At 42.9% G+C, this 26,230-nt stretch overlaps 1 protein-coding gene across 4 annotated transcripts in view; it reads right to left on the minus strand.

Annotated features, from left to right (window-relative positions):
- UBE4B (ubiquitination factor E4B) overlaps positions 1–26,230 on the minus strand; it is a 110,246-nt gene that overhangs the window by 74,624 nt on the left and 9,392 nt on the right. For 2 of the 4 annotated variants that reach the window (XM_029228179.1, XM_029228182.1), the window contains exons 2-3: positions 6,587–6,773; positions 148–283 (exon numbers count right to left, since the gene is read on the minus strand). In XM_029228179.1, coding sequence (XP_029084012.1) covers positions 148–283; positions 6,587–6,773 — 323 coding nt within the window. Of the gene's footprint in view, positions 1–147; positions 497–6,586; positions 6,774–26,230 lie in introns of those variants that run through there. The other 2 variants (XM_029228181.1, XM_029228180.1) reach the window with 2 other exon arrangements.

Consider the following 26,230-nt stretch of genomic DNA (forward strand, 5'->3'; position numbering starts at 1 on the left):
TCAATTTATTATATTTAGCTCTGATTTGCTAAGGACTGGCATGGATCTCTGGGCTGGCATTTGAGACCACTGGACTAGAGATTAAAGTGAATGGATCTTTCCCTTTCCAACAACAAAGCAGCTTACTGGAAAACTGGCTTACTTTACCTTTTTTCACAAGAGACTCCATCGATATCCATGCTCTGGGAACGTGAGAGAGACTGAGATTGTGTTTCAAGGCTATTGGAGGGCGAGCTGCTGAGAGAGCTGACTCCTTCACTGCTCTGGCTTCGATGGGCTACTCCTAACCAGAAGAGACAAGAAAGGTGAAGTCTCATGTGAGATAACGTCAAAGCTATTTGTAACGGCAACAGTAAACACACAGAATCGGCATTCACACAATCATTACAGTTGGCAACTGAGGACTTTCTATCAGAATATTACACTGAAGGTTGAAGGAACATTAAAATCATAGGAATGTTAGCAAGAAATCATAATTTATCAACAGATATCACATGAGGTCAGTTACAGAGCTACGTCTGATACCTAAAACTAACTCATCACCTTCTCTTTCACTAATTCAAACTATGGTCCCTGAGTACAAATCAGCTTCCAAGACAGTCCAGAAATATCCTTGAAATGTACCAAAAATAAGATACCTTAGTGAATGGATAGAGAGACAGACAGATGGAGAGATGTATGATAAAACAAATACAGTAAAGTGTTAATGGTAGAATCTAGGTGATGGGTATATAAGCATTCACTGCAAAATTCTTTCTACTTCTCTGTATGCTTAGAATTTTCATAATAAGATGTCGAATAGATCCATCTAAGCCATGTCCTTAAATACAGATCAATCCATTTATTAACTGAAGATCTTATCTTGTGATAGTTTGGGGAAAACAAAAATCCTGACATCATCCTTGCCCTCACAGAGCCCACAGTGTAGTGAACCACCGCCAGGCACACAGGGACACAGTGTTTCTAGTAATGTCTTCAAAACCATCTTTTTCATAGAATTTTAAAAAGTACTTTAACTCTATGAATATCTTTCTATAAAAAAAAAAAGTTTACCCAGGCATTTTCAAGTACTTAAAAAATACATACCTATGTTGCTGAAAGGAAAATGGCTCATATATTTTAAAAAGCAAAACAAAACAATTTATCACTTGTAGCTGAAACAACTATCAAGTGGAGGAAACTTTAACCCTCCCAGCATCCCAAGAAAGTCCACTTGCCACCCTTTCAAGTCTCTCTTCGTTGAAGACTTTATCCATGCCCGACAGCAGGTTTTAACATGGACCTGTTTGGTTTTTGTTTTAATTTTTAATTTTTTTTTGGCTGTGTTGGGTCTTTGTCGCTGCGCGCGGGCCCTCTCTAGCTGCGGCAAGCAGGGGCTACTCTTTGTTGCGGTGCGCGGGCTCTTCATTGCTGTGGCTTCTCTGGTTGCAGAGCACAGGCTCTAGAGTGTGTGGGCTTCAGGAGCTGCAGCACGCAGGCTCAGTAGTTGTGGTGTGCGGGTTCTAGGGCACGCGGGCTTCAGTAGTTGTGGCGCGGGATCCGTAGTTGTGGCTCGCTGGCTCTAGAGAGCAGGCTCAGTAGTTGTGGCACAAGGGCTTAGCTGCTCCGCGGCACGTGGGAATCTTCCCGGACCAGGGATCGAACCTGTGACCCTGGCATTGGTAGGCGGATTCTTAACCACTGCACCACCAGGGAAGTCCCAGACCCGTTTATTAAAACTTTTGCAGGACTCAGGAGGGAAAGAGGAACTAAATTTTTACTATTCATAAGTAGATTCAAGTAAAATACCAAAAGCATTTGATGTAGTGAGAATTTTGAAATAAGCTTAGAGAAGACAGTAAAACTTTAAATCATCAATTCCAGTGTAACCCAAAATAAGTCCTCAATAAATATTTATTGAAAGAGTAAATAACAGAGCATCAACAATGTCCTGAAGAGAATATCATTTTACCTACCACACTGAAAGGACTGACAACTTTTTAATAAAATAATAAAGTTCAACAGTTTTTATGGGATATCAATTTAGCAGCTTTTAAATCTCCACCTTGTAAAAACCAGTGCTAAAATTAAATTGATAATTACAATAAGTTGTTTAAGTAACTATACTTGTAACATAGGGTGCTCTGCTATACTATGTATACAATAACCCTATACTAATAGAGTGCCAGAGTATATCGTATAGTATAATATACTGCATTTGCAATATTTTTATAAAACAAGAATATCATCTGAATTCTTTTTTTCCTCAACCCTCCATATGATCTTCACAAGGCTCAAGTGGGGCAATTCTCCCCAGAATTTATTATGTCTACCAGTGTTCCCCAATCTCTACACACCATCTAGAATCTAGGAGGGACCCCACTTCTTTCTTTTTATTTATTTATTTGGCTGTATTGGGTCTTCGTTGATGCATGCGGGCTTTCTCTAGTTGCAGCGAGCCAGGGCTACTCCTTCGTTGAGGTACACGGGCCTCTCATTGCAGCAGCTTCTCCTGTTGCGCAGCATGGGCTCTAGGCGTGTGGGCCTCAGCAGTTGTGGCACGCAGGCTCAGCAGCTGTAGCGCACGGGCTTAGTTGCTCCACGGCATGTGAGATCTTCCCGGACCAGGGCTCAAACCCATGTACCCTGCATTGGCAGGCAGACTCCCAGCCACTGTGCCACCAGGGAAGCCCTCCACTTCTTTCTTAAACTTAAAAAAACAGAGGGTCTCTTTGACTTTATCTAGAATCAATATAAATTAAATATTGTAACTAAAATCAAATCAAAACAACAGAACAAAATATCACTTTGGGGACTCCCCTGGTGGTGAAGTGGTTAAGAATCCACCTGCCAACGCAGAGGACACGGATTCGAGCCATAGTCCGGGAAGATCCCACATGCTGCAGAGCAACTAAGCCCATGTGCCACAACTACTGAGCCTGCGCTCTAGAGCCCGTGTGCCACAACTACTGAAGCCCGTGCCCCTGGAGCCCGTGCTCCGCAACAAGAGAAGCCACCGCAATGAGAAGCCCGCGCACCACAACGAAGCATAGCCGCTCGCCGCAACTAGAGAAAGCCCACGCACAGCAACGAAGACCCAACGCAGCCAATAAGTAAACAAATTAAATTAAAAAAAAAAAAAAGCTGGGACTAGATGGGAGAAACAACTTGTAGGACTCACTGCAGCTTCAGTTACTTTAACTGAAAGTTACTTGTAACTGAAAGCATCTCAATTTAGAAGGCTGCCAGGTGACTGCCAAGTCACTCCCGGATGAGGACCTCCTTCCCATGGGTGGCAGCCCACCCAGTATTTGTCTCTGTTAGAAAGCACATCATTCTGGAACAGAAGTCGTCCCTTCATGCTCAGTGGATAATGAAGCTACCCACTGGCCCTATTTTTACCATCTAGGACCAAAGGAGGCAAGCATAAGCCGGCCTCCTCCTCATGACGTTTCACACTGTTTTCGTGGAAAGCTATCACAACCGCCTGAGATTTCTTTTGTTTGAACTACACATGCCTATGTTGTTTTGGTCATTTGCTCTTGCAATCCACTTACTGATCAACAGATCTTTATTCGATGCCTACCACGTGGCATGCACTGTTAAGGCACTGGGCACGCAGCAGTGAATAAAATGGACACAAGTCCCTGTCCCGCAGAACTTATACTCTAGCAGAGGAAGCAGAGAAAACAGGATATACAAGTGATATACATGCTATGTCAGCCGGTGACAGGAGCTCGAAGAAAAAGTGTCTATGTCAGATAGAGGTTGCACTTTTATACAAGGTGGCCAGAGAAGGCCTCTTTTTTAAAAAATTAATTTATTTATTCATCTCTAGTCGCAGTGAGCAGGGGCTACTCTTCGTTGCGGTGCGTGGGCCTCTCACTATTGTGGCCTCTCGTTGCGGAGCACAGGCTCAGTAGTTGTGGCTCACGGGCCCAGTTGCTCTGCGGCATGTGGGATCCTTCCAGCCCAGGGCTCGAACCCGTGTCCCCCGCATTGGCAGGCAGACTCCCAACCACTGCGCCACCAGAGAAGCCCCAGAGAAGGCCTTTTTGAGAAAGTGACACTTGGTTAAACAACTGAAGAGCTGAACAAAAAAGCCATGTGGACTTTAGGGTAGGAGCATTCTAGGCGAAGAAATAGCAAATACAAAGGCCCCCGCTAGGTACCATGCCTGGAATGTTCCAGGAACAGAGAGGAAGCCAGTATGGCTGGAGCAGAGGGCGCAAGAAGGGCAGTGAGAGAGGAGGGCAGGGCTGGGCAGGGCCAGGTCACATGTGGCCCCGGGTCGAGGTGAGGACTCTGACTTTCATTCTGAGTGAGGTCGGGAGCTAACAGAAAATGATGTGACCTGTCTTACGAGGGGTTCGTTTTCTACTTTGTTTTGTTTAAACTTGTTTATTTAATAGATCCCTAAAAATCTGTTTATCCAACCTGCCAAGAGCATGGCTAATAATATCTACCTATTTATGATTACGAATAATGATGATTATATGAGAAACATAATTGGGACTTAACAGCAGAGAGGTGCACTGCCAAGAACTAACCATTCAGAGTCGCCCGAGTCTGTTGGTTTGTGATAGTAACTATCCTGCTTGCTGTAAAAAATAACGCTGCTGTCATACAATGCTGTACTTATGCTTTAGTGGGATCCAGTATGGCTCTACACTGAGAACAGACTGAGGTGAAGCAAGGGTAGGCATGGAGAGACCAGTCTGGAGCCCACTCCAGTAATCCAGGCAAGATATGCTAGTGCCTTGAACCTGGAGAGGTGGTGAGATGAGAAGAGATGGTGAGAATCGGGTCTGGTTCTAAATTTTGCTGATAGACCTAGAGCTAGGGTCGGCAAGCTACAGTCCACAGGCCACTCTTACCTATTTTTGTAAATAGAGTTTTATTGGAACACAGCAATGATCATTAGCTTATATATTGCCTATGGCTGCTTTTGTGCTACGGGGCAGAGAAGAATATTTGTGACAGAGACTGCACAGCCTGCAGAGCCAAAAATATTTACTATCTGGCCCTTTAGAGAAAGAGTGTGCTGACCCCCGATCTAGAATATGAGGTAAAAAGAAGAGAGAATGTTTTAGGCTTAAGTAACTAGAAAAAAAAAAAGTTGTCATTTATTGAGAAGGGGTCCTAGGAAAAGGCAAGATGTAAGGAAATATCAGGAGCTCGATTTTGGACGTGTTACCTGTGAGATGTGTAGGAGATGATGTGTGAGTCTGAGGTTCAAACGACAGGTCTGAGCTGGAGATATAAACTTAGGCATCATCAGATTAGAAATACCAATTAAACCCAGGAAGCTGGATAAAATCAGTAAGAGAATAAGCATAGATGGAGAGGACAAGAGGTTAACTGAGTCCTGGAACCCTGACACTTCGAAGCCAGAGAAACGAAAAAGACTCATACAAAGAGCTAAGAAGGAACAGATGGAGACAGGATGAACACCAGGAGTGTGATGCTCCGGAGCCAAACAGACACCTCAAGGAGAATAAGGCCAAATCCACGGTGAATGGGGCTGACAAGTCAGATCAGACAGTGACTCAGAGCGGGCCACGGGAGGCCTCACCTGACGGGATTCGACTCAGCAGAGGTACAAGGACAGAAGGAGGAGACTGAGGACAGGCAACTCTTTCCAGAAGTTCTGTTGTGAAGGGGTGCAGAGATGTGGGGTGGAAGCCGGCAGGGTATATGAGATCAAGAGAGTTCCTTTCTATTTACTCCCAAGAGGGGAGAAGGAACAGCATGCACAATGGCTGTTAAAAGAAAAAATAAAAGGTTTCCACTTGAGATGGAAAACCAGATGAAGCAGGAGAGAGACAGGAACTGCTGGAACAACGGCTCTGGGTAGGTGGGAGGAGATGGGATCCGCGGCGCAGCCTGCAGTTAGGGCAGGGACAGTTCAAGCCCAACAAGAACTGGCCACACATTCGAGTAGGTGGGTGGAGACGTGATCGAAGCTTAAGGAGGTAAGTTCCCTTCATTTTGACCATTAATCTTGCATTTTCAGATTATTTTATCTTTAAAAAAAGCATCAACCAAACTCATGAAATCAACAGAACCAAATTTAGTCTTAATCTCCTTGCCATCAGAGATAAAGACCTGACCCTGTTTGAAAAAAAAGATGAAAGCTGGGCTTCCCTGGTGGTGCAGTGGTTGAGAGTCCGCCTGCCGATGCAGAGGACACGGGTTCGTGCCCCGGTCCGGGAGGATCCCACGTGCCGCAGGGCGGCTGGGCCCGTGAGCCGTGGCCGCTGAGCCTGCGCGTCAGGAGCCTGTGCTCCGCAACGGGAGAGGCCACAACAGTGAGAGGCCCGCGTACCGCAAAAAAAAAAAAAAAAAAAAAAAGATGAAAGCTATAGAAAGGAAAACAAGTAGCTTCAACAGATCACTATCAAAATGAATAGACATTAACAAAACACACTCTAATGATCTTAATCTTTAAACTACTGCTTGCAGGATTTTAAAAAGTTGCTGTTCAATTCAGCAATTGTTCAATTCATTTTATGTTGCTGTGGAAACGCCACAACTGTAAGCGTTAAGAGCAAGCTTACAGTTGTGGGAACTATAAATGTGTCCCAGGTGTGAAGGCAAGGCTTACCTGATGCACCTATGGGGGAGGTAGCTGGGGTCATGTTGTGGACATTGAGACCAAGACTCTGGGACGGGCCTGGGGCTGAGGCTGCTACAGGAGGCCCCGGAGGGCTCTCCCTCTGGGGAGAAGTGAGCGGGGTGTTTGGCTGGGAGGTCTGTCCACCAGCAAGTCGTGCCAGGCGCCTCCGTCGGATCTACAATGAGAGCGAAAGGGCATTTCATAACTGAACAGCAGAAACACAATTCTGTCAAAGAACAACAACGTTAATGTTATCAATAAGCATACTAGAACTTGACAACTAAATACGCCTTGAGAAAAAAGCACTCATTCGAGACAAGTGATAACTCTGTGTACCAGTATTTTTATAAGCTACCACCTCACATTTTAAAAACGGAATCTTTTTTTTTTTTTTTTGGCCACACCACACAGCTTGTGGGATCTTAGTTCCCTGATCAGGGACTGAACCCAGGCCCTCGGCAGTGAGAGCTCGGAGTCCTAACCACTGGACCACCAGGGAGGTCCCTAAAACCTGCATCGTAATCACCTTACCACCTCTGTTTACTGAATCTTCTTGAGTGACACTGTGAATCTGTAATAAGCATACAACACTTTTAAACACACTAAAGCTTGTTGTTATTGTAATAAAACTATATAAATTTGGTCATATTAATAGGTAGGATATGAAATAAATATAAGTCACTGAAACAGTGAAATTAACAAAAGTTATATTAGGACAAATTTTACTCTCACTTTCAAGAACAAAATGATTAGATTTTTCTTACTTAATTTCAATAAAAACATAATCAACAACTTCCTCCTTATAGTGACATCTCAGAGTTATGAAGTGATTACAAATATGTACCACAAAATCCCGGTGGATCACAGAAATGTTTTCCCCACATTTTGATAGTCACTAATTCATAACCAGGCAAAAAACTGAGCACCTGCCCTCCCAGGCAGTGGGCATACGCAACAATTACGATAAGGCTTCTGGCTCTAAGTAGGCATCAAAGAAGCAAACCGACTAGGTTGCTCACACTCTTTCCATTACGAATAAGTTAGATGAAAAAGTTAAATTACGACAAATGCTAACGGGGACGGACCTCATCTGAACTAAGAACCTATTTGCCATATTCTAACATTGTTGGAAATCTGCTCCTTCTATTGTTCAGACAAGAACATCCTGATTCTTGACCCCAAAGTTCAGAAGCCCCTCCCTGTGTCCCTGCTGTAAATACATCTATCGATGAATTTATACAAAATCCTGAAGTTGTTTGGTCACAAAAAAAAAACTTGTATAAATTATTTACTATTGTGATTAGATCTACACAAAGTTGTCTTTTCACTGTCTGTGTTTTGTTAACGTGAAATTAAATTGTAGTTATAAGTAAAAGTTGGCTGCCTAGGGAACAATAATTGTATATTCAGTTTAACAGAAATAAAAGAATATGTGTCTTAAAAAAAAAAACAAACACCTCACTGAAAGAAGCTAACAAGTCGTTCTCTCAGGAATACTTCACTGGGGGGGGGGCGGCGTGGGAGGCGGACGGACCAGAAACACCACCCCCAACCTGTTCCCAACGCAATTATCAAGCCAGAGACCCAGGGTCTGTGTTCCCAGCTTCTCTGCTGCCCTTCACCTCCTCAAACACAGACAATTTACCACCAAGTCCTGTTCCTTCTGCTGGAGTACACCCTCCCCGCTCAGCTCCTCTGCCACCACCCTCTCTCACCAGGACCTCTGCAAAAGCTTCCTAATGGATACGCCTGGGTCCACTCTGGCCTAGTGAGGGCAGAGGCCCCATCTGCCTTTCTTTAAACACTTTCAAAGTTTTAGATTTCTGAAATGCAAATCAAAACCACAATGAGCTAATACCTCACACCCACTAGGATAGCTACTATCAAAAAAACAATCAAAAACCCATAAAATAACAACTATTAGCAAGGGTGTAGAGAAACTGGAACCCCTGTACACTGTTATTGGGAATGTAAAATGGTGCAGCCGCTATGGAAAACAGTATGGCAGTTCCTTATGAAATTAAACATAGAATTACCATATGATCCAGTAATTCCATTCATAGGTATATACCCAAAAGACCTGAAAGCAGGGACTCAAACATGTACTTGTTTACCCATGTTCATAGTAAAATTATTTCCAAAAGCCAAAAGGTGGAAGCAACCCAAACGTCTATTAATAGATAAATAAAATGTGCTCTAAACATAAATGGAATATTATTCAACCTTAAAAAGGAAATTCTGACTGCAACACAATGAGCCCCAAGCACTTTATGCTAAGTGAAATAAGGCAGTCACAAAAAGACAAATACTGTATGATTCCACTTACATGAGGCACCTAGACTAGTCAAATTTCATAGAGGCAGAAAGTAGAATGGTGGTTGCCAAGAGCTAGGGAGATTTTTTTTTTTTAATCTAAGTACAGAATAAAATCCTAAATGATAAGAAAGCATGTATCACCTAGATTCCTCTGCAACCCATTCCCCACACAGCAATCACAGTAATTCTTTAAAAACACAAATCACGAGGCTTCCCTGGTGGCGCAGTGGTGACGAGTCCGCCTGTCAATGCAGGCGACATGGGTTCGAGCCCTGGTCCGGGAAGATCCTACGTGCTGCGGAGCAACTAAGCCCGTGCGCCACAACTACTGAGCCTGCGCTCTAGAGCCCACAGCCACAACTACTGAAGCCTGCGTGCCACAACTACTGAAGCCCGCGCACCTAGAGCCTCTGCTCCGCAACAAGAGAAGCCCGTGCACCACAGGCTTCTGTGCACCACAGGGAAGAGTAGCCCCCGCTTGCCGCAACTAGAGAGAGCCTGCGCATAGCAACAAAGACCTAACATAGCCATAAATAAATAAATAAATAAATAAATAAAAAGAAAAGCCAGACATGAAAAAGCAAACACTGCATGATTCCATTTTGATAAATTTCAAAAACAAGAAAAACTAAACTGTAACATTAGTCAGGATAGTGGTTACCTTTGGCAGGGGGTGCGGGGGTACAGGGAGGATGGCTGGGGGAGGCATGAGCGGGTGTCCCGGGTGCTGGTAATGGCCTTTTGTCTTTTTTAACGAGATGCTAGTTTCACAGGTGTGTCCGCCCTGTGACAATTCATTGGGTTGTATACTTACAACTGTGGGTAGTGAGTTCACGGGTGTTCGTCATATTACTCTTCGTAACTTATACGTTAAATATAGTCTTTTACATGTTTCAAATACGATATAATTTTAAAAAATAAATCCTACTTATCCCTCAAGGCCCACTGGAAACGCTACCGTCTTTATGAGGATTCTCCATTTTTTAAAATTTAGTGTAAATTAAAATACCTTACACAAACACTGTGCTTACTACCTGATACTGAAATTAAGGCAGTATTTTCATTTTAAAATGTGTTTGTGTATACACCCCAATACAACAGAAGAGACTTTAAGTTTTCAAGGAAACCAGCATTTGGGGATTTGCTAGAAGTTAAGTTTCATTACTTTAGAGGCAGCTAAACTTAAGAGCCCGTGCTTGACTTGAAATTCAAATGCAACCTTTACTACTAACTCACTACCTAAGTGGGCTCAAGACAAGTCGCCTGACCTCTCTGGGCTTCCAGTTCCGAATCTGTACAATGGGGATAAACAGTGCCTTCCTCAGAGAATTGTGAGAAAACTACCACTTTGCCCTGTTCTCTAATTCATTCTATGTTCACGGCTCTTAACTGACCTACTACATATGTGATGTTTCTTTTTTTTTTAATTAATTAATTAATTAATTTTTTAGCTGCATTGGGTCTTCGTTGCTGTGTGTTGCTGGGCTTTCTCTAGTTGCGGTGAGCGGGGGCTACTCTTCATTGAGGCGCGCGGGCTTCTCATTGCAGTGACTTCTCTTTTTGCGGAGCATGGGCTCTAGGCACGTGGGATTCAGGAGCTGTGACACGCGGGCTCACTAGTTGTGCCTCACGGGCTCTAGAGCGCAGGCTCAGTAGTCAGGGCGCATGGGCTTAGTTGCTCCGCGGCATGTGGGATCTTCCCGGACCAGGGCTCGAACCTGTGCCCCCTGCACTGGCAGGCGGATTCTTAACCACTGTGCCAACAGGAAAGCCCTGTGATGTTCCTTTGTGTATTGCTTGTTCACCATCCCCCTACTTTAAGTTTCTTCAGGCCCGGGCTTTTCTCAGTTTTTTCTCTGATGGCTCATCTGTGCCTAGAAGAGTGCCTGGCACATAGTAGGTGCTCTTTAAATATGTGCTGAATGAATTAAAGAATAAATGAAAACTATCAGAAAATGCATTGCACGTAAAATTTACTGTTTAGGGAATGATAATATTACCTTTGAAAAAGCACACACATTGCTTTTGAAAAAAATATGAAGCCACTTTAAATCTGGGTGCTGGGCTTCCCTGGTGGCGCAGTGGTGAGAGTCCGCCTGCCGATGCAGGGGACACGGGTTCGTGCCCCGGTCCGGGAGGATCCCACATGCCGCGGAGCAGCTGGACCCGTGAGCCATGGCCGCTGAGCCTGCGCGTCCGGAGCCTGTGCTCCGCAACCGGAGAGGCCACAGCGGTGAGAGGCCCGCCTACCGCGAAAAAAAAACAAAACAAAACTGGGTGCCAAGTTCAGCCTGAGATGTTACATTCAGATGTCCTCCTCAGTGATATAAACATAGAATAAATGTCCTGACTCACTGTAATACGGGCTTGAAGGAAATTTTCCAAGAAGAAAGATTTCCACCGTGCTGGGATTCCCTAATCCCTCCCCACCACCACTCCACAAACACAGGTTTAAAAAAAAGAATAAAAATCAAGACTTTGTGAAATATACTGTGGACCAGGAAGGGAGATGGAGGAGTGGAGTAAGGAAAAGAGACAGGTCCACGCATAACATGAGCTGGTAGGAGGAGACTGGCAGAACCTGTCCTGACCCCCCATCTTAAAAACCTGCTGGGAAGGGAAGAAACAGCCATGGATGGGGCAGTGCTCTGGGCGGCCCCGCTGCAATGCTCTCAGTAGAAGACAGTGCCCTTCAGTGGACTGACCACTTTCCACCATGGTGGTGGCTCTGAACTGGCCTAGCAGCCTGAGGACCCTGGGAATTTCTGGACTGGAGACTCTCAAGAGAATGGCTTTGAGCAATCGCAGGTATGAAGGCCTACCTAATTAATTTGACTATTAAGAGACGTGACCTCACTTTCATCACAAGCAAAACGTATGAGACACAAACTAAAAATAGTCCCAACACACCAAAGTATTATTAAACGTCTTCCTCTTTGCCTACTCTATACATAAGCAGGTAAGACCGGTAGAATGTCTTTTAAGTTAAGCGAAAGTCCTTTTTAAAAGAACTTCTTCCTAGATGTCACACAGAGTAAAAAACCAAGAGCATAAAAAAGGAACTTCCAATTCCTCAACTTACGACCTAACCAAAACTCAGACCCAAACATACTGACCATGAAATCTCATTCCTAGAGTTTTTCTTGTCTTGACTGTTTCAGTTCTTATTTCACAAATGACATTAAAATAGGGGTTTCCCGGGAATTCCCTGACGGTCCAGTGGTTAGGACTCAGTGCTTTCACTGCTGTGGGCCTGGGTTCCACTGCAGGGGGCACAGGTTCAATCCTTGGTCGGGGAACTAAGATCCTGCAAGCCACACGGTACAGCCGAAAAAATAATAATAATAGAATTTAAAAAGGATAAAACATAAATAAAATAGAGGTTTCCCTGGAACTGTTTTATCTTGATGCAGCATTTCCTGCCCTCACGTTTCTGACTAACTAAAAATAGATTCAAAACAGCCTCTGTTCAAAACAGCAAGGGCCACTGTGGTGACATGAGGCAGAAGCTAAGACAGGATGGGCCAAACTGATCCTCCTATTTTTAGCGTTTGTGTGGGGAAAAATAAATCCAAAAGGCACTGTTTTAAATTTAGTAAACAGTCATTCTACAAAAGCATCTTACTTTTCCAAATTATTAAATTCTAAAATATTAAATTCTAACATAAAGAAAAACATTTTCAGATATTTACTCTTTGGGATGGTGTCCTTCTGGAGGTATCTCCTGTTTTGATTATTATTGTAGGTTTTATTTTCTTTTTTAATAGCTGGTCATATCTAAAAGTTATTAAATGCTATGACAATTTCACAATATGCCTATATCTAAGCCCAACAATATATCTCAAAGTAAATACATTCAAATCTGAACACCACAGCTCTGAGATCTAAAATTCACAAGTTTCCTTTTTAAAATTCACAATTTTAAATTAATTTTCACTTAAAGCTCCAAAAGTCTTGTCACTTAAATCCCCCCCATTTAAAAAGAATATATTAAACTCAGTCTATGACTGTCACCCTATATACATGAGGCCAAAAATATGAAAAAATGCTTTTTCTTTAAATCCTAACATTACAGCAAGAAGTGACAAGGGTTTAAGTCAAAGATTTCAACTGAACACAAGTACATGTCTCCTTACTTCTCAATACAATCCTATCATCTCCTCTCCTGCAAAGAGGAAGTGAATACGGCACTCAGATAATAAAGTTTTCTAGGTTAGTCACTGACAATTATTGACACTTTGGGAGGCTGCTGCAAACTCTAAGACAAAAAAAAATTAACATTAATATGATTAACACTTACCAAACCCTTATCATGTCTCAAATGCTGGTTCTAAGGGCTTCACGTATATAAACTTAGTTAATAATCCAAAGAGACGGTACATTTATTTTCCCATTTTATAGATGAGAAAGCTGAACTCAGAGAGGCTAAGTGACTTGCTCAAGGTCACACAGCTAGAAAGCCAAAGAGTAGCCACTCTAACTCCAGAGGGTACAGTCTTACCCAAACCCCACTGATCTTTTACAGAAGAAAACCCCCTCTGAAGCTGCAGTGTCTTGCAGATGGAGGCAGCCTTACTTGCCCGATGACACAGTGCTGGTGCATTATCAGTTACAAATAAAGGAATTTATGCATAGAATGTTGGTATTTCAGATACTGTATTTATATTCTAACAACATTAGAATATTAGAAATCTCCCTCTTTGATGACTGTGTATTCTGAAACAAAGAATATTTCCATTTTCTTGTTTAAAATATATAGAGTATCGATAAATAAAACAGGAAAAAAATGACACTTCATGAACATCATCTTGCCCCCCAAATTCAGTCCTTTGTTGGTTTTTTTGTCTACTTTGCACCAGTCACGGTAGCAGGCACTAAAAGTAAGACAACACTGGGGTCATAAGCTCTATCCTTAAGGACTTCCAGATCCACTGGGGAAAGACATAGAAGAAAATCAACAATTATGATACAGCAAAATAAGGTCTGTACAAGATATAATGAGTAGAAAAGACACAAAGGAGAAGAGTGCAACTCTTCTCCTTTGATAATGGATGTCTGGTGCATCCATTATCACTTCATAGGGAGGTTACACATACACACATACATATATAATACATACATACAGAGCTTAGTCATGCCATTTTTTTTTTTTTTTTTTTTTGCGGTACGCGGGCCTCTCACTGTTGTGGCCTCTCCCGTTGCGGAGCACAGGCTCTGGACGCTCAGGCTCAGCGGCCATGGCTCACGGGCCCAGCCGCTCCGTGGCATGTGGGATCCTCCCGGACCGGGGCACAAACCCGTGTCCCCTGCATCGGCAGGCGGACTCTCAACCACTGCGCCACCAAGGAAGCCCAGTCATGCCATATCTTTTAAAGAAAACAATGTGTTTCCTATTCAGATATCTCCTGCTCTTAAAAGAAGGTATATTTTTGTTATATGTATTTTACCACAGTATTTTTTTAATTGAATTGAAAAAGCAGGTTGCAAAAGGGCACACACTGTGATTCCATTTGGGTATACTTACATTACAATAGGTATTAGTGCAAATGAAAATGGCAATGATACATAATAAATTTCTATTTTTGCCCATCTTCCTTCTCCTTTCACACAATTTCTGATGAAGAGAATGAAACTATTATTATCTCCTACTATGTCTATAAAATCTGAAAACATTCAGATGCAAGGGCTGTTCTGCTCCAAATCGTCCTCACTCCAAGGACCCAGGATGACAAAGTAGCCTCTACAGGGAACACTCCCACTTGTCAAGGCAACAGGAGAGGAGCGTGCACACTGGGTACCGGCCCAGGAGGGACCTATTCGTTTCTGCTCACATCTCATTGGCCAAAACAAGTCACATGGCCACACCTGCAGCCAGTGGGGCTGAGAAACATAACCTTCCGCCAGGAAGGGGCAGGGAATATCTTGACAATAAAACAGTCTAGTGCAGCAGAGGCTCTTTTTCTTTCAGCACACGCACTGTCCAGGTGTTAGGGGTCACTTCCTGTACTGCCGCCTCTTTCTCCCTAGCACACTCCTCTCTAAGACAACTGCCCAGCATCCCCTCCTCAGGTCTTTGCTCAAATGCTACCTTCCTCGTGAGGCCTTCCCTGGCCACCTCCTGTCCCCCATCTCTGCTTTATGGGTCTCTGTACTTTCAAACAGTTCAGTCAAAACCAACATGTATGTTTACGTATGTATGTTTACATGCACACACACACACTTACATACTAAGTGAATACGGAACAAGGCAACACTAACACACGATGAATCCATCCAGGTGACTCGATCAATCTTTCTGCAGATTTGAACATTTTCAGAATAAAAACTTGAGAGAAAAATTACACCTACCAGCCCACCCGGCTTGGCTTTTCTCTAGCCGTGTTCAGCTGCACACAGTAGGCATGAAGTTGGAGCAGCAAGGGTTGCCCATGAGTATGAGACAGTGAGACAGAGGGAAGGTAATGCACAGTGTGTACCAGGGGCGATTACAATGAAGCACAAACCCAAGACAAAGGAAGCCCTGGCAGCGTTCCGATTCCAGGTTCCAGTTCCTTCCCGTGACCCAGCTATCCTGTCCCTGGGCTCAGAAGGAGGACCCCTGTATCCTTAAAATAAATCCTATTTTTGCTTAAGCTGGATAAGCTGCTGTATTACTTACTGTGTACATGTTTATAAATACTCAATTCCCCAAAGACATGATCAATAGTTTGTGCACAGAATAACACCTGGCTTTTTTCACTATTAGGTTTTCAGGACTCAAAATCACTTTCGCTAACTATAGTAAGTCATTTCTGAATCAGCCCAAAGAGTAATCTTGAAAGTCAAGCAACATACAAATTCTACAACATAACACGCTGTGCACGTTACCTGACTAGAGTTTCTGCCTCAGGACAGGTAGGACTCAGCAAGCAAAGGGACACAGGAGCACTGGCAACGGTGGGGAGGCTTTGTGAGAACACACAGTGTTTAGGGAATTCTGGGCTGCTTGTTAAAGATGCGTGTGAATGGCCAAAGCAAGACACAAGGCAGGAAAGACAGGCTGGGGCAAGCCCATGGTGAGCTCTGAATACCATCCTAAGGCTGAACTTTTTCATGACGGCAAGGAAGAGATTTTGAAGGAGTGACTGGGTCAGATTTATCTTTTAAAACACATCACTCTAGTTACCATGTGGAGAATGGACTAAGGCAGGACAAAGCAAGCCTGGGCAAGGGGGACGCTGCAAGCGACAGTTCCAGGGATATTTAATGTGTATAATCAACAGAACTCGGTCATTATTTTGGAAGTGAGATGTGAGGAAGGGTGGAGAGTCTAGGTTTCGGGCCAGGATACCTAAGTGGATGGTAAAATTCCTAAAACTGAGAATACAGAGGGAGGGGTTTTTATGAAGAGAAGATGAGTCATGACGAGACTACTGGGTATGAGATGCCTGTAAGAATATCTAAACAGAAATGCCCTATAGGCAGCTGACATTTGTTTTATTTATGGTTATCATTTCCTTGTTCTAACAAGGATCGAAAATGATTAACAAAAAAACCACATAAAATACATTTTTAATTTAACTTAATTAAGTTAAAATCAAACATTGATAGATAAGGAAACTAGGACAGAAATAAGATGATGACAGAAAAAGTCAGATAAAGCCAGAAGGGAGATTAGTACACATTATGCATGTAGTTTACCAACACAGTATGCGAGCGACAACACATATCACATATTCCGTATCGGCAGATGCTAATGCCAAAATATGACTCAGAGGAAGCAATCCAGTTTAGAGTGGCCCGAATGAGGAAGGAGGGCCTTGCCCCACCTTTGTGGCCTGGCTTGATTTTAGGACAGACTTCAGAGTACTAAGGGCACGGATTCAAAATCTGAGGGTCACGAGGATCTCCAGTTTTCATAAGATTTGTAAAGAGGTCCCTGACTCAGAACAGATTAAAAAGCACTTCCTCAGGGGATGAATGGGCTGCATATCCTTCACTCGATCCCCCATAAACATGTACCCTCAACAGAACTCCTAGTGAGCACTGAGCTGAAGCAAGTCTTAGTGGCCCTCCAGTGATACCCCAAAGCAGAGCTGTGTGTAGAAGTATAGCTGCTGAAAAGATACGCACCCTCACTGTCTGCCAGGCTGCGGCGGCTGGAGATTTGGGTCCAGATCGCAGGCAGGAGATACGTACTTGCAAGTCATCAGTACCAACACTTACATGGCAGATAACTCTAGGTACCAAGAGCAGAAATTTGCTATCTAGTTCATATCCATCTCCTGAGGACTGCAGAATCGAGCATGGACCACAGGAGCACTAAATAAGTACCTGGAGAATAAATAAGTGAAGGCCCAGTAAAAGGGTATTCATTCGTGCATGCATTCACTCATTCAACAGATATACCTTGAAGGTAGGGAATGAAGGGATTCGAGAGTAGAATCCTGAGAAACATCATCATTTAAGGTATACAGGAAAGAGCAGTCTGTGATGGAGACAGAAAAGAAAGAAAGAAGTCAAGAAAAGCTGTATCCCCATGATATCCAAAGGAAGAGACTTTGAAAAGAAGAAGTGGTCACCATGGTCAAAATCCAAAGAGAGGTTAAATAACACATTCTGAAAAGTGCCAAGGGATTTGTCAATCAGGTGGTCTTAGCAAGAGCAATCTAAGTGGAAAGATGAAGGAAAAAGCCTCCCCAAAAAGCACAGGAAAGGAGGGGGGACTGAAAAATGAGTGGGGATAAGAGATCTACCCTTGTAAGAGCCTAGTCTGTGAAAGTAGAGCCAAGGGATCAAGTGACAGCAAGAGGGGAATGCAGGACTAGAGGTGGCATCTTGTTTTTCGAACCAGAGTGAACTGGACATTTTATTAATCAAAACTTGTAATGTTCAAGAGGGAGGACGCTAGATAGAGCAGAGGTACAAAGGTAGGAAACAGCAGAGTATGCGAAGTATATACACACTGAGAAAATCCGGGAAGGCAATCCCCCCGCCAAATTAACAATGGTTCTCTCTGGATAACAGGTTTACAGGTAATTCTTGCTTTTCCCTTTATTCCTGATTATGGAAGTCTTCGACAATGAATCATGCAGAATTCAGTGAATCTATACTACTGAATTTATAATCAGAAAAAAATAATTTTAAACGAAGAGGGTAGGTTAGAAAAATTTCTAAAATCAATTTCCAAAAATCTATGACTCTAGAGGGACAAAAAAATATATATATGTTAGAAGGTTTAGTTGTGGGGGGAAAATACCTAACCTAGAAAAAATAGTGGAATAGTGGAAGAAAGTATATACACCAAAATGTAAACTACAGGTATCCCTGGATGGTGAGATTCTGAACAAAGATTTTGCTTCTACCTTCTGTTTCCTATTTTTATTTCTGCCTCATAATACAATGAACCTAAAGTACATTTAATTGTAGAATCTGCAGTTCTCTACCCTTCCTTTAATGGCAAGTCATAAAAGGGAGGTATCAGAAGAAAGGAACAGACAGCTGGTCGCATTCCTGTGACTGTGCACCGTAAGTTGTAACACATGAATTTAACAGCTCAATGAGCCCAGATCCCATACTCCAAATAAAGGACCAAGCCCTCCTATCAGCTGAAACCTGCCACAGGACACACAAAGCACAGCAAAGAGAGACAACAGTAGACCAGTCATGTCACCTCTGCAATCTGTCTTCCAATCATTTTCTGCTTCTCTTTCCAGATTACCCACCCAACTCAATAAATGTTTACTCAAAGCTACAAGAAGCCTGCTTTCTCTACTGCATTTCCTCTCCAAAGGATATGATGACCACGTTCACGACTGACTCCCAGATTAAAACCTTAAAGCATCAGTGCTTTTCCCAAACACTCCTCCCCAGCCCAAACGTGTCACACACAGCAGGGGGACCATGGATCCCAGCAGTGCACTCCAGGTGCTCCTGTCTAATTTTAACAGAGCCCCTTCCACGCTCGGAAGAGTCCTGGTTTGGACACGACCATTTCGTGGTCACTTGCTGTCTGTCTCGCTGTCCTGCATTCAGCACCCCCGGGCCGGTGCCCCCTCTATTCCAGCGTCTGTCTTTACCCACATCCACTCAGTTGCCTGCCAGGCTCCCCTTCCCTTCCCTGCGAAAGGAATGCAGACAAGGTAAGTTATCCGACTTCCTCCATGGGTACTTTTCTAGTTGAGTAAATCTCTCAAAAATAAAGTACAAAATTCTTACAGAGGCCAAGTTCCAGCAGTCGCTGGCAAAATACACAATTTTCAAACTAACTGTCTTTTGAACTCTACTACCCTGGTTGCTTTACCATAGGACACTCACACCTACGTAACTAGTCTAACCACCATCCCCACAGTCTGGCTCATGACAAAGAAATTATTTTATTGTCATTAGAAAAGAGACTATAAACTGTTTTGTCTCAGGGAGAAAAAAGGTTTGACCCTTAGTAATTCTCCAATGCCAGGCAGTGATTACAGGGTTTTTCATTACATGGAGTTTTATAAAGTCCAACAAAAATGACTGATGTCAATATTTTCTGCATCTGATCAATAGTATGGAGAACCTGGGTATGTGTTAGGTATGTGCCTAAGCACGTTCTGCCAGAGGGAGAGAGCTAAGAACCAAAGGCATAAGCTGCCTGATTATCCAAAGTACTTTCTTGAGTCACCCTGTAGCACTGAAAATATTAGTTAACGGTATTACTTCGAATTAAAATAATAAACGACTTATAACAATACTTATTCTAGACTCTTCATCAACATTTGATATTAGAGCAATTTTTTTAAAAAAGCATTCCGCTTGAAAGTAAAACAAGGGGGAAAAAAAAGAGGAAGTAAAACAAGAGACCGAGCGCAGTGGGTGAGCGATCGCTGCGCCAGGTGCCGTCTTCACAGCCTTCAACGGGACGGACGAGCTCTCCTGGGGCCAGCTCTGGGTCAAAATCCCAGCTGTACCCATTTCCAGCTGTGTTACCTCTCTGGGTCTTGGTTTCCCCATTTGGAAGCAGGTGATGATATAAATATCACTCATCTTGCAAGACAGTCATCAGAGATAAAGGTAACGCAACACATTACCAGGGCTGGTCTCTCTTCATGGGCGTATGGCCTACCTCCCCGCGGTGCCGCACAAGGAGAGCAGGGACCTGGCCTACCGTGCTCACCGCCACAGCCCAAGCAGCGACAGCAATGCCTACAGCAGAGAGCACTCGGTAGATATCTGCTGAACAAACCAAGCGCCCACCTGACACACAGTAAACAGTCATTGTTTTTTTGTAGCTTCAGCCTCCAAGTTTCCCCCATCCTTTTGTTCTGCCCACCTCCCTTTTAGGCTCAGACGCTGTTTTCCTTTGGCTCAGGGCTCTGTTTCACCCAAACGGTATGAATGAACAGCACAGCTACATCAGATCTGTGAAAAACATCGGATCTATTAGCTGACTGTGAAACTAGGAGAAACCACTAGAATCAAGAGCCTAACGTTATAGAGCAGAGAAACAGCCTGAGGGTAGGATCATTTTAACTCGATCTGACTTTTAAAAAATGATTCTTACAGGGCTTCCCTGGTGGCCCTTAAATAGACGAGAAGAGCCTACAGACCAAGTAGCAGCTACTTCTGACACTCTCTCACAGAATGGTTCCTGGTCACTTAAGAATGACCGAGTGAAACAGGCAGTATTAAACATTTTAAAGAATTTCCTGAAGCCCAGCTATGTGGAAAGAGTTTTTAAATTGACTCACAAAATAATTATTGCTGAAACAAAAGTGTAAATTCTTCGGGGGCAGGGTTCGTGCGTTTTCTCTAATCTCTACCAAAGTTCTACATTCACACCAACTCTGAACACTCCAACGCCAATATTCTAGCAGATCTATATAGCAGGGATGGGGAAAGCGGGCTCTTTCAGAGGGAGAAAACACTGACTTCTGGCCATTTCCTGTCCATCATATATATATATATATATATATTTTTTTTTTTTTGCGGTACGCGGGCCTCTCACTGTTGTGGCCTCTCCCGTTGCGGAGCACAGGCTCCGGACGCACAGGCTCAGCGGCCATGGCTCATGGGCCCAGCCGCTCCGCGGCATGTGGGATCCTCCCGGGCCGGGGCACGAACCCATGTCCCCTGCATCAGCAGGTGGACTCTCAACCACTGCGCCACCAGGGAAGCCCCATCATATTCTTGATATGAATAAAGGTTTCCTTCCTAACATGGATCATTAATGTTTAAGTTCCTCCTACAGGTTAAGCATCATCCCAAATGCCACTCAGCCCTTTTTAAAAACAGAAATGGCAATACTTTCATATAAACATCTCGTTCCAGTACGGGTCAATGTGCTTTGTTACCTGTCCACATTAACATCAAGAAAGACAAAGAGGGACTTCCAAAAAGTCCGTGCTCCGCAACAAGAGAAGCCACCACAATGAGAAGCCCGCGCACCGCAACAAAGAGTAGCCCCCGCTTGCCACAACTACAGAAAGCCCGCACACAGCAACGAAGACCCAATGCAGCCAAAATTAAATAAATTTAATTTTAAAAAAATTACCAAAAAAAAAGACTAAGAGGTGTCTAATGGGACACTTTCACAAGCATATTTTCCACTTGGCATTCACTAAAATTCTCCCACTCACAAGCCATTCTAATCATAACATCTCAAGGCAAAAGACTGCTTTATCCGCATTTCCCTAGACCAGAAATCACCAAACTATTCGAGTGTGAGGACATTTATACAAAGTAAAAAAGAACAAACACACAAAAGCCGCTGCAGATGACCAACCCATCTGCCCCAAGTTGGCCTTGAAGGAAAAAAAAATTGGGCACTCCTGTGATGAAACTCCACGGAAATGATGCCTGGTCTGTATTTATCATAACTAAAAGGTTAACTAACATAAAAGTGGAAAGCTAATTAATTAATTAATGTTCACCAAACATAAACATATATATGCTGTCATACGGTAGCATCCTAAAACAAAAATGTCGTAAATGACACTCTAAACGTCTACTCTACATAACTGATGTTCAAAGCTCAAAGGGGCTATACATTTTTTTCTCTGTGTAGATTGAATGTTAACACTTTTTAACTGGCCCACAAAATAATTATTGCTGAAACCAAAGTGTAAATTCCTCTGGCAGATCTATATACAGTAAGGTAAAAGGGTTTTGCTATTGCTTTTTAGCATTTAAAATTTTTCCTTCATCTTGCCTCAAAATTTTTTAAAATTAATTTTAAAAAAATAAAAGGGACTTCCCTGGCGGTCCAGTGGTTAAGACTCCGCACTTCCACTGCAGGGGACACAGGTTCGATCCCTGGTTGGGGAACTAAAATCCCGCATGCGCATGGCGTGGCCAAAAAAAAAAAAACTTTACTACCTGCTTTTTTCTAAATATTCATATCCCTCAATAGCCTAAACAGGATAATTTTATGGGTAAATTAAATCACACATAAAAAGTTCTACTCAGTAGATTATAAAGGTTGTTAGATATTTTTAAATTTTCCACCAATTTTCATTTCCCTCTCAGAAATAAGTTTTTCCCACCAGGGCATTCATACATACAGAATTTTTCCATCTCTAACCTTAAATGTACTTTATTATTTTTGAAAATGAGAAAGCTGTGTATGATTATTTTGGGTCAATCATAATACCTGATTGGCCAGCACAAAGAAGTATTTACAGATAAGCACTAATAATATAGAAAACTAGCTGTTGGATAACACTTTTTAATCAAAAAATTTTTAAATTTTAAAACACGAATTATAGTTTTTAAATACAACAATCCATAATTCATGAAAACAAGTGTTTATACTAAAAAAATATGACCAATGTATTTGATAAAATACAAAAGAGGTTTCATTGAGATTGGAGAAATAAGATATGCAACATGAAAACGATAATATGGAAGTAAATGCCTCTATGTAAAAATATTGATTAAAAAAAAAGTGAATCTATTTGATGAAGTTTAATGAGTTATCCAAAGATTCAATATTGTGTATAAGTAGAAACTTGTTAAAAATTTCAAGAGATTCTCTTAATGACATGGCATTAGAGTCAGACATATATCAATATTTTTTCCATTAAAACCTGAACATCGGTCTTTGATGAGCTTTCATACGGTTTTCTATAAGCTTGGTTCTAACCAAACGCTCCCCAGACATATACCCACCTGTACAGAGAAAGTCAGTGACAAACCAGGACCAGCTACAGGATTTGTGGGGCCTGGGGCCTAATAAAAATGCAGGACCTCTTGCTCAAATGTATTAAAAATTTCAAGACAGCAACAGCAGTGCATTCGACCAAGTGTGGGGCACTTCTGACTGCAGGTCACATGTCCGCGAAGCCAGCTCTGGTGACAAGTATAGACAGAGGTCTGACCAAAGACCCTGACCTAATATGACCCTAGAAGAGTGTCTGGCAGATGACAGATGTGCATGATGATTTGTTTGGAAATCCAAGGAGTTCAGCTCCCAAAAAGACCCATAAAAAGCAAAGGGCCATCGCATCTAGGCAGAAAATTTAACTAATTACCATGACAGTATTACACATCTAGAATCTATACCAAACACTGACAGGGAGCAAAGAATCAATGTGCACTGAATACATTTCACAATGTTTAATTAGAAAGTTAATTAAGTCAAGGCCAGATATTCTCAATACTAGGACTCAAAAGAGACCTCTTTGCCCAGCCTGACTACTGTTTTCAAATGATGCTAAAGATTCGGCAGCTGGTAAGCAGTTCGCACAGTGTCATCCCATTCAGAGATTCCCCTTCTCCAGCCCTGCAGGAGGGGACAGTCCCTTCAGAAGACAAAACACGTCATCTGACTTGAGCAGACTGAATCACCTCGTGTTTTGGGTTTTGGTCCTGATACGCAGCGTGTTTCTCCTGTCTGCACAGTTCCCTTCCTTTCAAACTTCCTCGCTCTTCCTTCACCCCCTTAGTACATGCAGGCCACCTGATCACTCCAGATTTTAGGAAAAAGGAAGAGGAGGTGTGCCAAGTGATAACACTGTGGCTTCACACAAAAGATGGCAGCTGGGTGAGAAGAGACTTTAGGAAGCTTAAGGAGCTGGGGGAGAGGATTCCAACCCAACCTTTCACACAAGCCTCAGCCTATTTGCTACCTTAACAAGTAAGAGACCTCCTTTTACGCTCTCCGCATTGTTATGTGCAAAGGGCTCGGTAGGTGCTATATGAGCACCAACTAAAATTCTTACCATGTACAACTTAATCTTACTCTGGAAAAGAGAGATAATTTGTCCCAGGAAGGGACATATGAGAGCTAATATGTCCCTACATGCTCTGCCAGGGCACTGCGCTCAGCACTTTATGTATCACTGCAATTAATATGAAGAACAATTCCACGGATAGGTATGCAGACCCCCATTTTACAAGTGAGGAAACTGAGGCTCAGAAAGTACTTTGCCCTGGGTCATCCAACTGGTTGGTCCCCCTAAAACCCAGGTACATCTGACTCTGACTCACAGCTCTGACAATAAGGTTTCTTTCCAGTGCCTATCTTAACCTAACTAATGTAATTTTACGTAGTAACAGCAAAAACAAAACAAAAAACGATTGCAGCACAAGAACCGGGAGTCACGGAAAGACGCCTTGTAGTCAATTCGTGAACTCAGCCACTATTTACCGTGGGGCACCCTGTGTCAAGCCCCGTGCTAAGAGATGGCTAAAAAACAGTTAAAACAAGAATAATCAGGGCTTATGCTGCAGTAGGAGATACGCCAAATAGACAATTCCAGCCAGTGTGATTAATATCAGGATAGGAGAAGCAATTTTAATGAAACAGCTTTTCTGTTCTTCCTATTTCTCCTCAACTCCTCCTCCTCCAGCTTCTGCTCATTTACTGGTTTAGGAGCGTTTGGGGTTACACAGTTGGCTGTGCTCAATAATCACATGGCAAAACCTTTCAGACCCCAAAACACCCACCAATATCAGAGATTTTTTCACCATCTCCAATGCTTCTTCAGTGCTTCTAAAAATTTTACAATCAATTTCAAAGAGTGAATGTAACAGAGTTTGCCCAGAGTAAGAAATAACTGAAACATTTATCCTCACCACAGATTTTTCTAAATGTCAAAAATTCTGATCATCTTTACAGACTAACTCAAATCCTCCCAGAGCCCTTCCCAGATTTCCCCAGTCAGGATTCACTGCTCCATCAACTGTATTCCTTTACTTAAGTATCTATTTCAGCCCTTGAACTCTACTTGGAGTTGGCTGTGTTCCTGTCTCCCCATTGCAGTACAAGCTCACTGAAGGTGAAGACCAGGTCTCACTCATATTTGAGACGGTATCTCCACACATGTACCCCTCAATACCCAGCAGAGAGTAAACATCCCACATATATTTGCTGAAACTACACAAACAAAATTAATACTTTATCATATACCTATTTGCCACTCTTTCTTAAATGTTTTAAAGATTAACTGTAGTATGATTCAGTGTGCCCAGATTATGGTTCAAAATTTACACTTGGAACTCTTCAGGCCCCAAACACCCTGCTAGGAATAATATACAAATCTACCTCCACACCTTTACTTCCTACCTCGGGAAAGAGAGGAACAGAGTAAAGAGTAAATATTTATTGAATGAATAAAGGAATTAGTGATAATAATAGGAAATGGTAAAAGATAAAATTTAAAAGGATATGTTCTGGGACTTCCCTAGTGGCACAGTGGTTAAGAATCCGCCTGCCAATGCGGGGGACACAGGTTCAAGCCCCTGGTCCGGGAAGATCCCACATGCCGTGGAGCAACTAAGCCCGTGCGCCACAACTACTGAGCCTGCGCTCTAGAGCCTGTGAGACACAACTACTGAGCCCACACGCCTAAAGCCCGTGCTCCGCAACAAGAGAAGCCACTGCAATGAGAAGCCCGCGCACTGCAACGAAGAGTAGCCCCCGCTCGTCGCAACTAGAGAAAGCCCGCACGCAGCAACAAAGCCCCAACGCAGCCATAAATAAATAAATAAATAGATAGATATGTTCGCCAAATATCTTCTTCCCACTTTTTGAACCCATGGCTTCACAGTGTATGGATGGCTCCCCAGTATGCCCCTGGAGCTGATACCTCACTCTGAGCTATGTACTCTCCCATCCCGTTCTGTCTTATTCTGTCTTGAACCTATTCAGCAATGAAATTGGTCTTGTCGAGGTCACTAATGACCTCCACGTTGCCAAATCCCATCGTTGAGTCTTGGTCTTCCTTTAATTTACTTTACTGGCATTCAACAGAGCTGAACACTGCCCTCTGTCATGAAACACTTTCTTCTCCTGGACACCAGAACTCCAGGCTCTCTTGTCTTTCCTTCTATCTCAGTGGCTATCCCTTGTCAGTT

The sequence above is a fragment of the Monodon monoceros genome, unplaced genomic scaffold, assembly GCF_005190385.1.
Source record: "Monodon monoceros isolate NGI ecotype Baffin Bay Population unplaced genomic scaffold, NGI_Narwhal_1 Super_Scaffold_18, whole genome shotgun sequence".
NCBI lineage: Eukaryota > Metazoa > Chordata > Mammalia > Artiodactyla > Monodontidae > Monodon > Monodon monoceros.